The following is a 17,319-nucleotide window of genomic DNA, read 5'->3' on the forward strand; positions in this document are numbered from 1 at the left end:
TGCAGTAGGGTGAGGTTGTTATTCGCTGACCATGAGGCCAGGCTTTCTCCGTCGGTGTTGGTGGTGTTGTAGCCCCAATCAACGTGGTGGCAATTAAAATCGCCAGCATAGAGGCTGGGTTGGGGGAACACTGGGATGGCTGTTGGTGTTAAGCGTGAGGGTGGTGGCTTATAGACATTGATGATGTGATAGCCTGATATGTCTATGCATAACCACTCTATCTCCGACTGGGCACTGGATTGGTCTATTGGCGTCCAGCTCAGTTGCTCATGGACAAACGTGGCGAGGCCGTGTTTCCTGCTGATGGTTGCGCCTGCGAGTGTGAAGTTGGGTAATACCAACTTATCCACAGATGTGCAGTGGGTCTCCTGGAGGAGAATAACGAGGGCCTGATGTTTTGTGGCCAGATACTCGATGATGCTGAGCTTGCTGGCCGTAATGCCCTCGGTGTTCAGCTGCAGTACGGTGGGTCGTCGGTACTTTTCGACAGAGGAGCTGCCGCGCCCTGAGAAGGGCGTTTCCCTATCCACCCTGGGCTGAACCTGGGCCTGGTTTGCTCGAGTGTGACAAGCTTCGTTTCGCATATCTTTCCTCAAAGATATGGTACTGACGGGAGGGACCACGAGAAGGTGCTTGTTCTTCCCCCCCAATTCTTGATTGATTGAGTTCATAGCTCTCAAAAACGACGCCATTAGGAAGACGACTTTATCTGCATGTAAGAGTTTAGGGACGGTACATTACGGGACGCGCAACTCCGTTGTTCCTTCAACATTAGAAGGGTCAATTGCCAATTTTTTTTACGCTTTACTGCTGGCTTGCTTTCAACTAAAAACCTTAAATTACTTTAAAACCAACTTCACTCTTCTTATATAACCCATAAAAAGTAAAATATTTTGTAAATTACAAAAAAACGTAACTCTTCTAGTGTTGCGGATAAGCTAAAAGCGGATGAAGTTTCGCATCCCTATGATCTACAATCCCTAGTAAGAGTTGTAAGCCAGCTATTCGACTTTTGATGCTCTTCTTGAAAACCTGTCTGTGTAAGATTGGCTTTTCAGGATCGCTGGGAATAAAAAACAAGGCCGGAAATAAACTAATCATTCTTCTTCTTCGTGTGAACCTTCTTCCCCACTCCAGGGGCTCTGATTTTACCACCCTTGAGCAGGTCTAGATGTTCGGGCAGGTGTCGAACAGCCACTGAATAGATTCGTCATCACGTTCACGCACACCATTTCGCTCATGGTGCAGTTACAGATGGTGTGGTTTGCGGTTTGTTCCTCATTGCCACACTCACAGATCGTAGATGGAACCATTCCCCAATTTGTGCATGTTGGAGAAACAAATTAAACAAAGAATTTAGAAGACGAAGATCCTTCAGTAAAAACGAAAAGCAAGAGAAAAGAATTGAGAATTAGCGCCAAAGTTTTACTGAGTTCTAAAATATCGCACTTTCATTTGGTGCATTCCAAAGCGATAATAGTTTGTAAACTTTGGCCAAGCAATTACGCGTGCCGTATTTGTCCTCAAGTAATCAGAATTACAACTCACCAGAACGATTTTTATTATAAAACAATTTGTGAAGAGTCTTTTCGTTTGTAGATAGCAACGTCAGTGAGGTTGTGAACCGAAGAAATACTTCTCACCTACTTTGCCAATGTCCACTATACTCAGTTTTTTCAAAAGGCTTGTGCAAACATCGTGTGACGTCACGGATACAAAGAATACGAAAAGGCAAACACGGAATCAACCTTTTGTAAATACTTAAGAGAAATCAAGGATATACGTTGTGAAATCAATCATTGTCAGTGGAAAAACTTTTGCATCGTTTTTACACGAAAAGAATGGCTTTTATTTTTGTTACAAAGACTGCACTTTGATTGGAATGTTCTAGCACTGTTTGTATTGTTTTGTTTAAAACCTTGTATTGCCACTTTTAGATGTTTGTGATCTGATAAAGCTTTGAGAAAAATCACCATGTGCCACAGTACTCCGCTTTTCCCTTGGTGTTTCAAGAATGTTGGAAATTCATCAACAGAAACAGAATTTGGTCGAAATATTATTGTATTTTCAGGTTGAAAGATAGAAAACTGCAATTTTAGAATAAATCTTTAATTAATCGAAGAATTACAAAACATCGAAGAACACATCAGTTCCTACAGAAGTAAATTGAAGTGCAAAATATTCAGTAAAGCTTGGAGAAAACAGAAAATCGCTTTTCAATTCACCATAACGTTTATCAATCGCTGAGATAACTAAAACATAACGTCAAAAATCCCAGTGAAGACAAGTGCCTTTGCTACAACGTTTAGACGTATGTTGACGCTGAAACAATGTGAAAAGGGCGACTTTGTGGTAAGGTTTGTCCATTAGTGGTATAAAAGTCACGGTACCCGGTCAGTTGGTCGACAGGACAATTGGTCGACAGACAATTGGTCGACAAGACAGTTGGTCGACAGGACGTTAGGTCGACAGAACGATTCATTTTAGGGTTAGGGTTAGTTAACTAGGGTTAGTTAACCTAACTCTAACCCTAACCCTAAAATGAATCGTTCTGTCGACCTAACGTCCTGTCGACCAACTGTCTTGTCGACCAATCGACCGTGCACCAAAAGTCACGTAGTCCGACAAAGTATACGTCTGTAGACGTTAAATCAATGTCAAAGGGCCCAATTTTACTACCGGGTCGAGTGTGCCAGTCTAGACATGAATTGCAACAAACGTACAAGTCACTAAAATTTGAGAAACACGAAAACAAAGCGGTTTAACCTAGAGACTGTATTTTCTTGAATTTGAAATCAGTGAATATAAGTCTTCGATGCAAAATCTGACAGATGGAATGAGTAAGAAACAGCTTGCAACACATTGGGAAATCATCATAATGCTGAGTGCGAGTGGTGAGATCTTCATTTGCTGGTCATCATGTTGACGAACTCTGAAAATAAAGTTTTGTTTTTCAGAAATTAATAAACTTCGTTCAACTTCTGGCAACGCGAGGGGATCTGCTCATTTTGTGTCTACTCCACTAAAACGATTTTTGCGGTTCAGCAAGTACGACAATACAGTATACAATACTACAAACGCAGCAGGCCCAGACGTTAATACATCTATAAAAAGGTTCTCTAACGCTTGATCGATGGCAGTTAAAACATAAATTTTACTGGGAATTTTTTAAATCAAAGATAAAAATCAATGAAAACTAGTTAATTTTTGATTTTCATACGATGTGTGTTTAGTGAGCTAATTGAAAAGCTGGAATAAAGGTCAATGACAGGAAATGTCAATAACGCCAATAGCACACAGACGACAAAATTCCACGCTATGACGATTGTGAAGAGGTACACGATGCAATGCTGTGTCCAAAAATACGGTCACTGTAAAGAGAAAAAACTTCACACCAAAAAACCTCAAGGAACTTTGTAACCAGAGAAGACCTTGAATCGATGTAAAAAGGGCTGATTTGCTGGCTGGGTAGACTATTGATGTTCAATTGCAAACACATACTCACTCAATCAAGACAGAGGCCCCACAAACCTACAAAACCGCTATTACTTCTAAACATCATGTGCATAAAAATGATGCTCTTTATCGAAATCAGCTGCCCTTAGCCGTGTGTACCAGTGAATCGCAATTCCATATGTAGCTTTTTAAAAGGTATAAAAGCTTGAGTGGCTCAAGACCACACTTTTCCATAAAAATAAAATAAAACTTTTGATATTCAGTTTTAATTGCGGTTGATATTTGGTTAACCTGGTTGACATACACAACAAGTCACGAGTGGGCAAGTGGTGGCATGCATGCAATATGTGGCCCAGCCGAGTTTTCAGTGGGCCACGGAAGCATTCGTAGTTAATCTTTATCACAGTAAACGTGAGCGCCGAACAGACCTTGAACCATCATCGTAGCCAATTTGTTCATTTCGTGCTCGATAAAATATATTTGCAGAAGAGCAATTATTATAAAAACTTTGCGTACAAATATTGGTTTTGCTTTATTAATTTTATGAACAAATTAGAAGGTAGGGCCTTATTACAAACACAATCTTCTTGAAGTGGCTCCAGAGCTACAATGTTCAGCCCTAACTAGACAACACAAAAATATCCTTCTGGTCACATTATCCTCCAGGTGGAACAATAAGAACACCCCTAAACTATGGTTACAGATTGAACGTGGAAGGAAAACATATTGAGAGTAAGAAAAACAATATTATCCCGTGAATAATACCAGATTCGTCATACCTTCATAGTTCACTTGGCCATCTCCGTCTACATCAGCTTCTCTGATCATTTCGTCAACTTCTTCATCAGTTAATTTTTCGCCAAGATTAGTCATAACATGTCGAAGTTCAGCTGCGGATATGAAGCCGTTGCCGTCCTGAAAGCAGATGGATTGCATTATCGATCGTCAATAAAAAAAAATTACAGAATGCACACGGGTTTGTTCGCAGGGAAAAGTCTAAGCGCAACAATAAGAAAAAAATATAATCTGTGAGTTAGCAGAAGCAAATTTCGTGTAATTATCATTGTTTGCTAAGCATACTCCACAAATTTAACAAATTACCAACATTGTTGATATGTCGTCCATGAAGGGAAAGTTAGCATGAAACTTATATATAACTTTAATCAAAGTAAAAGTATTGAATTTTCTCCTTTGGGGCATTTACATCACTGGGCATGCAAACAAATCAGTAGCACCAAGTACAAATCGTACGATGTATATTATACATATTGAGAAAATATTTATAAAAATAAGCACAAAAAAGGGAAATCCCTAACCAGTGCTTCCCAACCTTTTTCAGTTCGCGACTCACTTTTAATGCAAGTTTTATTGTGTGACCCACAATGAGATATGACATCTTTATTATGGCATCTTTACAACTGGCGCACGCACTGAAATAGTTAATGCGACACAACACATCTAATTGTTACATATTTATTGCATCGTTGCATAATTGTTACATTACGATAATGCAATGATTTCCGGATCTAATAGAAAACTGGGTGTACAATTCATGCAAATGGAAAGTCAACAAATGAAGTGAAGATAAGATTAGCGATGGCGAAGTACCGTTCAAGACACGGCTTGTGAGATCCATAGTATTATAATGTCGGCATTTTTTTAGAAAATTTTAACATTCAGTAAACATTTAGAAATGCTTCGCGACCCACCGGTAGGAAAGCACTGAGCTGAAAAATACATTTACTAAATCAAAAAATGTCATAGCGCTTTATTTCACATCATATATCTCACGAACGTTTCATGCTGTTGCAATGATCACAGACAGCAAATCAGTCGTTTTTTACATTGATTCAACCTCTGCAGACATTAAATGAATGTATAAAATGACTGATTTGCTGTCTGGGATATAAGCATGTGCCACGAGAAAGCGATAACGAGTTGGTCAATGTCAATCATATTCCATTCCATGTGAATGGTGGCGAGAAAAGGCTAAAAAACTGAAGGAAGGCCTGTAGAGAAAGTTAGTTGGAGAAGAATGACACGGAGGATTGTGATCGATAGAAAAACCCACTGGACGTGAAATCGGCCAACCGTCACGTCAGCAGGAAAATACCGACCGAGAAGTCTCTGAAGTGCATGTACCTCAAGTGGGCAAACAGACTAATCTATTTCAAATAAACCCTCTTAATGGAAGATAAAGGAAAAGCATCAAGCTATAATACTTTAAAAATTGTTATAGGAAACTATTCTAAACAACTATATAGGTTTCACTTTTAAACGCTCCAATACTTCAACAAAAGTACTTCCTATTACAGTAACAAGCTGGGTCAAAAAATGAAACTGATCAATTATTAATGGAAAGGACGAAGTAGATCAAGTACGTATTCGTTTCGTGAACGCAGTTGTTCATGCCCTTTGGCTATACTGTATTAGCAAACCGTGTGGCGTGTAACAATACAAGAATAAGTTTACATTCAATTCGCGTATTGTGATATGGGATGTGTTGCTAGGAAACCCAGTGATAAAATCAATACCTGGTGGCCAGTTGAATGACGGCAATCCTTAGCTTTGTTTAGAATATGACATTAGCTACCACATTGTCCAAATAAAATGAACAAAAACTCAATACAAAGGATAACAGACTAGATAGATAAATGGTGTTCTACAGAAGAACAGCGACTTCGTGAACAGTTACCTTTACAGAAGTGATGCACCGGAGACAAGATTTTGGCCTGAGGCAGGATGTTCCGGCTAGAGAATGTCAACTCCGGCCGGAACATTCAGCCTTCGTTTATATTTACCTCATAATCAATGTTTTAACCATGCGGTTGTTGGCAATAGGTTAACAAGGAGGTCTAAAGGGTACTTTTGGACCCGGGATGATTTAAAGGGCCGTATTCATTCCAAGGGTTCCGAGAACTTGAAGAAACCATCTCGTATTTGTTGGATATGGTGCGTTTTTCTTAGAAGAGTCTGCATTTGGGGCCTGAGAGTCTTATTGATACAGGGCCCAAACTATCCTTTCAACGGCCCTGGTTGTTGATGTTGATACACCATTCTTATGCAGCAGTGAAACGGCAACCAGGCACTCTTAAAGAAGGTGCTTTATGGCAATGCTTACGGTCTTTTAAAAAGGTTCATTTAGAAGCAAACATTTGAATAGATTTCAAACTTGGCTATGTTTTCCATCCACCTGATGTAGCATTGTTTTTAAGGTATATATATTAAAGATTTTTGATTGACTTCCTTGAACTCATTTTAAATCTTTCATTTTAGACCAACGTTACAGTTAACATGTGTAATTGAGTAGCCTACTATTCTTGCATTACTACAATGATACATAAAATTTCATTTACCCAAGGTCTTGAACTTGACTACAGCCACACACAGTTGGCATACACATTACATACCTCCAGCTCTGGGTCGAAGATTATCTCCAGCCGGAGTTGGAAAAAGTTGCCAGAGCTGGAGGTTGTTCTATCGCTACTAAGTGGCGTTGTTGCAAAGGAATGGCTTGTTGTTTGCAGGGATTTAGGTAAATTGGGTAGAAGTGTTGTGAGGCTTGAGACAGGCTTTATTCCATAGTGGGGAGTCAAGCAGATTGTGGACTTTCAAACTTTTGTACGTTCAAGGGCTGAATGACTTGCCTTTATAATATTTATATTATCCAGCTGATTAGAAAACTGTTACATTGGTTTAATGCCTACAGATATTAGATTAATATAAAAAAGACTGCTAGATGGGGTTGTTCCACAAATAGAACCAACAAAAAAAGTTCACACAAAATACAGCACACTGCAACTAAAAGCACGAAAGACCGACAGAAAACTTCACTTGTTAATAGTAAATTTAAATGAATAAAATGCTCAGTCTAGTCAAAGCACTGCACAGATATTTTAAAATTTACCTTATCAAACACTCTAAATGCTTCTCGGATTTCTTCTTCGGAATCTGTGTCTTTCATTTTTCTAGCCATCATCGTGAGAAATTCAGGAAAATCTATCGTTCCATTGCCATCAGCATCAACCTCGTTGATCATGTCCTGAAACATTTACAATTTGTAAAAAAACATAAATTACTTCAAAACCATGGCTATTTGTTTCTTTTTGCCGTTTACTGATGTACTGGCCTTGGATATTGCAGCAGATACTTTCTTTTTCTTTCCATACATATCAATGACAAAGACATCAAAAACATGAGATGGGTTGAATAAAATGAAACTTTTAAATGTCATGGAAACAATAAATAGTTTTGGACATGCATGGTGCTTGCAAGAAAACGAATTGGTAATTTTAAGAAGAATTGAGAGAGCAATGGTGAAGGCATGTGTGGTGTGAAGCTGATGGACAAACAGAATACCGAGGAACTTATAAACTTGCTTGGGTTAAATGAAAATGTTGATACGTTGGCAATGATGAATAGAGTGAAGTCACTTGAAATGGTATGGTATGGGCATGTTTTGAGGAGGGTTGTTAAAGACAATGTTTTGAAAAGAGTGCTGAAGTGAGTGGATGGTGGTACGAAACAAGGAAGACCCAAAGGCTAGTTAAAGAGGAGGTTGGCTTGACAAGAGAGGATGCTTTAGACAGGTTGATGTGGAGGCAGGGTGTCAAGGCGATTGTGTCACGTGGAGGTGGATCCGGCCATCGTAACGAGGGACATCACGGGATAAAAATTGGACTACTACTAATAGATGCTGTCTCTTTATCAACGTATCAAAATTAAGATCAGAATGGTTTGAAATGTAAATGTGGGAGGTAACCAAGTCTAAGTTCTCAGCACTCTATTATTTTCTTTTTGTGCTGGACAAAAGATGTCAAAAAAGGATTGACAAAGGAATACTTATATGTGAATGACCTGGATGGACACATTATAAAATAAAGGTATCATTAAAGAGCAAAACAAAAGCGTTCTATACTGGTAAAAAAATATTTAATTTAATCAAGATTGATGATCAGCATGCGAGAAAAGAGTTGGAAAAAACTCCATAAGATGTGACTACTACAATGAAAGGAACTACTACAGGACACGCCACCACAAGTTCACAAAAGATGCACAGGAATCAGCTAAAGCCTGGTAAGCATAAAATACTATGCAAACGTTGTCAAAGGAAGGTTATATATCTGTTATACAGTACCACAATTTTGTGCAGCTGATAAATTAGATCCTTCAAGAAGTGGCCTTGTTTAAATCATTCTAATAGCATAGAACCAGATAATGCTCCACCTGAAGCTCTGCCTCTGTTGGGTTTTGACCGAGTGACCTCATCACTGTTCCTAACTCTTTGGTTGTGATTGTGCCATCCCCATCTTTGTCAAAGAGAGAAAACGCTTCCTTGAATTCTAAAGAAAATTAAAATGAGTTGAATACTATTTAACAATAGCGGAAAAAAACACAGGCATTATATATAATCTAGGCTACAGAAGTAACATATTCTCAGCCTGGTACTTTCATGAGGTTATTTGTTCTACCCACTGATAGTTAAACTACAAACCTGCAATTTGTTCTTCTGTCAATTGATCTGCCATTGTGTGATAAGAATATTTAACAATTTTATGTCTACTACCTAAATTATGAAACTTCTGGACCTGTAATAATAAGATAATAAAAATAGTGTTTAAACTTGCTGAAAACCATAGCAGCTCATAGTGAGTAGTCTAATTTACAATAAAGTTCACAAAACAAATTCATTAAGGCAACAGTAAATTTTCAACCTAGCCGTCTGGGTGACAGAAAGAGTAGGATATGTTTTTTCGGTATCGTTCATTCAACACATATGGTAAGCCAAGTGGCTTGAATCCAAGTTTACAACAAAAAGCAAAACTACAACCTTTATTGAGAAGATTTCCTTGAGCTAGAGTGCTAGATTACAAAAGTACGTGTAAACAAACAAGAAAACAAATCAATAGCTTTTTTTCCTAAAAGTCTGAATCTTAATACATTTGACCAGGCTAACACTCACGATAGTATTTCAATAAAATATAATTAAATTTATGTCGTTGAACCAGTTTTCGTTCATTAGAACTCTTCAGCACAACTGGATCGAAACAAACAAGTATTTTTTTGTCAAAACAAAGTTTATCTTATAAATAAAATATTGTTTTAAGCATTTTATGTTTAAATAAAACCTCTCACTTCACTTGCTGTATTTTACTTCAAACACAATAAATCCAAAATGAAAAAATTAAAAGTACAAACAAAAGCTTTGAACACCCATGAATATTGAATATAATACAGTACATAATTATACATTAATTCATTAAAAACATAGATAGAACAGAACATTCCAGTATAAACAAACAAACAGCATCCCAGACAGGGAATTATTTAATCAATCGTTTATTTATCACAACACAAGGGTGACATAAAACTAAAAATACCATACACAAAATGTTTAAGTTTCGTTTTTGATAGGGAAACAATAAAATGACTACATGGTCTACAAGTCAGCCACTACTCTGGAAAAAATAATAATTTGAGATGCCATATAAAACTATTCAACATCTTTAAGTTTAACCAAATTGGTTACATCCAGAATAGAAAACATGAACATATTGAACAAGAGTACAAGACTACACTTCGATGTAGTAGTAGTAACATGTCAGCTTCAAAAAACATTATTTGAAATTTTCCAACAAACATGCTAGGCCAATACATAACAAACTAAGGCTAATACATACACAGAGGTGGGCAATAGCGCGCTACTTTTGTAGCTCCGCTACTTTTTTGGTGAAAGTAGCGGTAGCGGTGCAACTTTTTAGTTGGAGTAACGTCTGCAGTAGCGGCGCTACTTTTTTCCAAAGTAGCGGCACTACTTTTTGCCCACCTTTAACAAACATAATGATGAAAACCACTGGCACAATGAACAGATAACCAATAGATGTTGAATATCAGGATATGCTTAGGCCTATCAAGCAATCTACACATCAATTGCTAATCTAAAATAACATGTTTCGAGTTAGCATGAATCCATACTTTTGTTGGAAAGGTCCAAAAGCACCTCTACTGAGCAAATCAAGCCCTAGTCTACCTGCGCTACTCCAGTCTTCAGCAGTACATAATTCCAACTCCAAGTACACTTTCAGTCTTGATGGAATCGCATTTCGCAAGTCGCAACACCTGCGCGTTTTCATTGACGAGTTTCAACCGTTACCGGGCAAATGAGAGAAAAAAGGACCTAACTCTCGGGGTGCTGAGACAAACACAATCAACTAATAGATAACTCTCATTGGCCGGTGCGTGCCTGCAATGCGGAACACTCGGCATGACGTACTTGTTGAAATAAGTTGTCGGTTTGGATTTAAAAAAGAGAATAAGCTTTATTTGGCTTAACTTTCGCGAGCTTACTGCCTTCTAAAGGTCACAGGTGAAAATAAACACGGAAAAACCTAGAACATCACACAACTAAGGCGAAAGAGAAAATTGAATTGAGTCTTGTCTTTGTCATGAGTTACCAAGGGGGGTGGGGGGGGACTTGTATACCAGTCCCCCCCCACCCCCCTTGGTAACTCATGACAAAGACAGGACTCAATTCATTTTTCTCTGTCGCCTTAGTTGTGTGATGTTCTAGGCGTTACCAAGCAAAACCGATGCTTACCGCCATATGGTGGTAATTTGTAGCAAATCCAGACATCTAATCACAAAGAATCTGCAGTGCCAGTAGCCTTCTGCAATACGGTAAGTATTATCTGTAATCGTCATCATAGCTGTACGAGACCAAACCATTTTGGGGGGGCAGAACGTAAATTTGCCCAAATGTGCACGCTTTTATAGAAATTGCCCAAATATAATGTATGCGGTACATGATAACAGTGAAAACTAACATAACAAGATCACCAGCAGTGGCGTAGCCAGAAATTTTGAAAGGGGGGGGGTTGACGGTGTGTTTGATTTATGGCGACACCCAGCGGTGGGGTCTGGGGGCCCCCCTCAGAAAATTTTGAAAAATTACTTTGAATTTGGTGCATTCTGACAGTATTTTCAACAAAAATGTGGGTATGAATATTCCTGTAAAATGGTGCTGTCCGGTGGCATAGCAACAGGATAAGATCATGTTTTCTTCGGCATTTTTCGGAAATAAATCAACAAGTCTCTGTTTTCTTGTTGCTAATTCCTGGCTGAGATATTTGAATGTTTGGTAATGGCAAAACTCGCTCTTTGCATCTTTCATTTAAAATTAGGCAAACTTTGTTTTAGAGGCATAGACTGAAAGCATCATTCTCAACATTGTGACGTCACACGCGTGCCAAAGGGGGGGGGTTGCAACCCCCAACCCCCCTTGGCTACGCCACTGATCACCAGCTAGCTAGAATTTCTTACCAAAGTAATCAAGATATAACAACTGAATTCATCTTTGAAGATAGCCTACCTTGCTTGTGCATTGCTCGATGCTTCTGCACTTTGGCATGGTAGGTAGGAGTAACAAATATTGTTTTACACACCACAAATAAAAAACAATCCCACTTAAATATTCAGTTGTGATGTCATAAAAGACTCAGAAAAATAAACATTGCAAGAAACCGGCTCATGGTGGCCACGCGGATTCAGAAAAAAAGTACATAACAATAGAGAAATTATAATTAAATGTAATAAAACACAGACATACTACTTCTGTTCAAATAAAATTTGTTCAATCGATCAATTAAAGTAGTTTTGATGATGCGAATTTTAGTACAAAAAATAAAAAGGTCTGGCAGCACTTCTAGGTAATTTGATGACAAAAATAACTGATATATTCTAGACGACAGTGACGTAGGATTCAAAGAACCCAATTGGCCTAACAGTTCGTATTTACATTGATTCAATGTCTGAATATTAAATGATATTCAATTGTCGGATTTGCAGAAGGCGTCGTTGGATTTTCAAAAAATTGCCGAATAGGGAACTCGCCAAAAAAGGCTCTCGCCAAATAGGGAACTCGCCGAATAGTAGCAGACCCTTTTATAAAAGTAACCAAACAAAGCTAAGCAACACCTTAACATTACTTTTAACAGGTATAACATTTTTTTGTTAAATGTTGTGGTGTTGCTTAGCTATGTCCGTTTATGGTTGAAAAAGTACTGTAACCTCTCCACCCGAATTGGTTCCTGAAGTCCAACACCATTGCCTCTACGTGGCGGAACTAGTAATGCTGAGGATTAACCCGAAGCAGCCAAGATGGTGGGGCACTGTAGATCAGGACTGGCCGACCTACTACAGTAAACTCTTGGCCACATATACCTCGATGAAAATTTTACATGAAAGAATAAAGCTAAACAGCGTGAAGGGGGCCTATCCCTCAAAGGAAGGTTCCTCGCTCGGTCCGAATTCTGATGGTTTGCAGGTCAGACCGGACCGTCAAAAAGATACTGCAAACCAACAACAGAAGCAAAATATTCGAAAACAATGGAAGAAGAAAACTTTTAAGATTGCAACATGGAACGTCCGAACATTGTATCAGAAAGGAAAATTAGACAACATCATTAAAGAAATGAAAAGAATGGATATCAAAATCTTAGGCATATCAGAGATGAGGTGGAATAACAGCGGACGAATAAATAAAGATGGCTACACAATTTTGTATTCTGGAAACAATAAGCACTCAAGGGGAGTAGGAGTTATAATTAATCCTGAATTTGCAAACAATATTATGGGATTCTGTGCGGTTTCTGACAGAATTTTGATGGTTAAAATAAAAAATGTACACCAAAATCTCTGTATAATACAAGTTTATGCGCCAACTTCAGATTCCACAGATGAAGAGATCACTTGTTTCTACGACGATCTGAATGAAGTCTTGAAAGAATGTAAACATAATGAGTTGGAAATAATTATGGGAGACTTTAATGCGAAAGTCGGCAAAATCGATACCGATCAAAAGTGTATAGGAAAATTCGGACTCGGTCAACAAAATGAAAGAGGGACAACCTTAATTGAATGGTGCCAAGAAAATAAATTATGCATAACAAACACTTGCTTCGAAAAACACCCCAGGAAACTTTGGACGTGGAAAAGCCCAAATGACCAAACACGTAATCAAATTGACTACGTCATCGTACCACAGAAATTTAGAACATCGATTTTAGATATAAATGCATTCCCATCGGCAGACTGCGATAGTGATCACAATCCTGTTGTTGCAAAATTCAGATTAAGACTACAAAAACTGAAAAGGAAGAAAAGAACTATTCACTTCAACTGGAACGCATGTAAAGAAGACAAAACCATTAAAGAGAAATTCCAACAAGCTTTCACAATGCAAATGACAAGTAGTAATACCGAAAACAAAACTGAAACGACGACCACGGAAGAACATTTTAACATTATCAAAGATTCGATTAATAAAGCCAATGAAATAGTTCCTAAAATAAATTACCAACGACATAAAAACTGGATGACAGAAGAAATCTTAGAAATGATGGAAGAAAGAAGGCAAAAGAAACACAATAAAAGTGAATACCAAAAGTTGAACAAACAAATAAAGAAAGCATGTAACAAAGCCTGTGAAAAATACTTGAATGACGAGTGCACATCAATCGAAAAATTGTATAATCTCAGCCCAAGAGAAACACATCAACGAATCAAAACGTTAACTGCAAAGCACAATTCTACGTCAAAGTCAGGATTTTTGAAGAGTAAAACAGGTGAAATACTAATGGAAGAAAATGAAATACAGAAAAGGTGGCAAGAGTATTTATCTGATTTATATGACGATCCAGATCGAACTGTAAAACCTTTCAAATTCAGTGAACCAATGTCAGGACCAAATATTCTAAAAAGTGAAATTGAACATGCCATAAAACAAACTAAATTGAATAAGGCTGTGGGACCAGATGAGATCAGTAGTGAGATGCTAAAAACACTGGAACATGTAGGTGTGGATGCATTACATGAACTCTTCAATAACATATATGACTCAGGAGAGATGCCTACCGACATGAACAAATCAATTTTTATTGCATTACCTAAAAAACCGGGAGCAAAGGAATGTGAAAATCACCGCACAATCAGCTTGACATCACATATTACAAAAATTTTACTACGCATTGTCATGAACCGAATCAAGAACAAAATCAACGATGAAATTGCTGAAGAACAGTACGGATTCATGCCAGACCGCGGCACAAGAAATGCTGTATTTGTATTAAAAAATATCGCTCAAAGATCAATTGAAATGAAGAAAGATCTGTACATCGCATTCATTGATTATAAGAAAGCTTTCGACCGAGTAAAACATACCAAATTACTGGAGATGCTAGATAACATTGGAATTGATGACAAGGATCTACGTATTATTCAAAACCTGGACAATTACCAAATCAATTAATAAAAGAATAAATGGGTTTGAAATGTGGGCATTCCGAAAAATGCAGAGGATTTCCTGGACTGACAGAAAAAGCAACCAAACTGTTTTAAATCAAGTCAAACAAACAAACAATCTTCTAAAAAATATCAAAGAAAAACAACTTCAATTTTTAGGACACGTACTGCGAAAAGGAAAGTTAGAACATCTCTCTCTCACAGGCAAAATTGAAGGGAAGCGTGCCCAAGGCAGACAAAGATTAACATACTTAAACCAACAAACCGACAAAACTAACACCAACATACACCTAATACACAAAGCAAACAACAGAGAATCCTGGAAACTTTTCATACACGAGGCAGTCAATGCTTGGAATCAAGTGCGACAATAAAAGAAGAACCTCTCCACCCGAATTGTTTTATAAAAGTATTCACCAGATTTATATAAATTCATATTTTGTAGTTGCCCAAATCAAGATGATGCATTTGTGGATATTATGAAAAAAATTAAATGCTTTGTAAATTTTGATGCCGAGGCAACTGCATCATGCCAATTTGGGCAGTTTTATAAATAGACTATGATCAGAAAATTTCATATTTTTTGTTGCCTAAATCTAAACGATACAGTTATGTAAATGGAAAAAATTAATGAATTTGTTCATTTTGGAGAAACTACCTCACGCTAATTTGGGCAGTTGCATAAACAGACTAATCAGTTTCATCAAATAATTTTATATTTTCAGCTGCCCAAATCAACACGATGCATTTGTGAATACTGAATATTAATAAAATTAGCTCGCCATGATTAGCTATAATAGCATATTTTGCGTTTTGATTTGGGCAATTTCACAAAAGTAGGCTATTAGAGACATATTTTGGTGGCTGCCCAAATTGCCATGATGCAGTTGGTTAAATGCATTTCGTACTACAGTTTGATCACCATGCAATACAATACATCAATACGGGTGTGCCAAATGCAAATTTTGCGGCACATTTCTTGTGCAAATAAGAGTCTGTACTTAGTTTGATAGGTAAAAGATATTAATTTATAGTTTTTCTTAATTCGTGCAATTTTGTAGCTTTTCATATTGCAATTTTTGCCCTATAAATTGCAAGATTTTGCCCGAATTCGCGACGTTTTGAAACAACAGGGGGGCAGCTGCCCCCCTGGCTCGTACGGCTGTGATCGTCATCATTAAGTTTCTTCCATTTGTGTCTTCATTAATGGCCAGTTGGGAGCAGCTGACTAGATAGACGACCAAATGGTCTTTCGCTGCTTCTGGTTAATCAGATTGAATTTGCTAACACTGAACGTACTTACGCGTTCCTCTATGTTCATGAACTGTTTGTTATTGTGATGTAAGTTTATTGTGTATCGTAAGTTACTATTATAGAATCTGATTAGCAAATAAAGTTATTTCTCTCTTTCTCCTCTCGTCGATGGTTGGATACAATGATGCTCCAAGTTTATGTGTTGTGAGATTTTTCTATTCTTGTTGATATAACGTATTGAATGTTCCCCCTTTGCATCTGCAACACACGAACTGGTGTGCCGTGTGCGTATAATCGCGTGACCTTCAAGTTGTCCTTGCTGCGCAATCTGTGTTACCTTTCGTTCTGTCTAGCCTACACAATTGCTATTTGTCTCGCCAGGTGAACGTTGCATTAGCCGCATCAAACTCAATAAATCCCTGATTGTCCTTTCGTTAAATAAAGACGACAGCAATCAACATGGTGGCAGCGGTGGGATTCGAACCCACGCCATCGTAATGACTGGTGTTGATTTGTGTGAATTCAATAGTAAATCTCATCTAGTCACTGTTGATTATTACTCTAATTTTATAGAAGTCAATTTGTTAACATCCACATTCCACAACCGGCCAATCGCAATGTCTGTTGTAGGCCTTCACTGTTATGTCTGAAAAAGCATTATGGTAGGCTATTCCAAAATGTTTGAATTCTGATGCTATTTTTATCTCTACTACATTAAAAAACTTTTGTGCTAACTTGAAGTTGAAGATTACTGTTTCCAGTCCTGGTCAATAACGAGAAAATAGTAAAGCGAAATCCGCAGTAAAAAATTTAAAAAAACATGCTCAAACGTACTTCTAAAAACCATGACGATCAGTATACAGTAGAATTCGCCTATAACGGCACCTCTAGGGGATTTGCAAAAACTGACGTTATAGCCGAATTGACGTTATAGACGAACTACCGCAAACTATTCCACAACTGTCTTTTGATTAAAGAAAGAGGTGTATAATCCAATCAGGGTTACTGTGTACTACCAAACTGACAAAAGGCACACAGAAAATACAGTAAACAAAGAAATTGTTTTAAAAAAATAACCTACAGCGAAAGGTACAGGAAATTTGCACAATACAGCTCGTTACATGCAGTAGTAGAGAAGTTCATTGTTAATTAGCAAAAAAGGCATTGATCTTGAGCTGTTTCGGATTTGACACAGCTGTAGAGCTGCTTTTTACACGTGATAGTTTTTCACGCGGGAAAAAAAAGTTAATTCAGTTAATTAGTTTATACAGTAGCCTACTACACGTAGCCTACAAGTTACAACTGTTGCTT

General features: G+C 37.7%; 1 protein-coding gene across 1 annotated transcript; it reads right to left on the bottom strand.

Moving 5' to 3' along the window:
* Positions 1-1,505: 1,505 nt before the first annotated feature.
* LOC145774124 (calmodulin) lies at positions 1,506-9,081 on the bottom strand. Its single transcript, XM_082585283.1, has 5 exons — positions 8,951-9,081; positions 8,683-8,798; positions 7,364-7,498; positions 4,236-4,371; positions 1,506-2,932 (listed from the first exon to the last, which is right to left on the bottom strand). The coding sequence occupies exons 1-5, from the start codon at positions 8,982-8,984 to the stop codon at positions 2,904-2,906; spliced, it is 450 nt and encodes a 149-aa protein (XP_082441409.1). The 5' UTR covers positions 8,985-9,081; the 3' UTR covers positions 1,506-2,903.
* Between the last annotated feature and the right edge of the window lie 8,238 nt (positions 9,082-17,319).

This window comes from Aplidium turbinatum, chromosome 1 (assembly GCF_918807975.1).
Source record: "Aplidium turbinatum chromosome 1, kaAplTurb1.1, whole genome shotgun sequence".
NCBI lineage: Eukaryota > Metazoa > Chordata > Ascidiacea > Aplousobranchia > Polyclinidae > Aplidium > Aplidium turbinatum.

Excerpts from the sequence above, each read along its gene's own strand:
- LOC145774124 (XM_082585283.1), bottom strand. The coding sequence starts at position 8,984 with ATGGCAGATCAATTGACAGAAGAACAAATTGCAG. Across the intron at positions 4,372-7,363 it reads CATTTAGAGTGTTTGATAAG|GACGGCAACGGCTTCATATC; the intron begins GTAAATTTTAAA and ends ATCTGCTTTCAG. Across the intron at positions 2,933-4,235 it reads TGGCCAAGTGAACTATGAAG|AGTTCGTCAACATGATGACC; the intron begins GTATGACGAATC and ends CTTTATTTTCAG.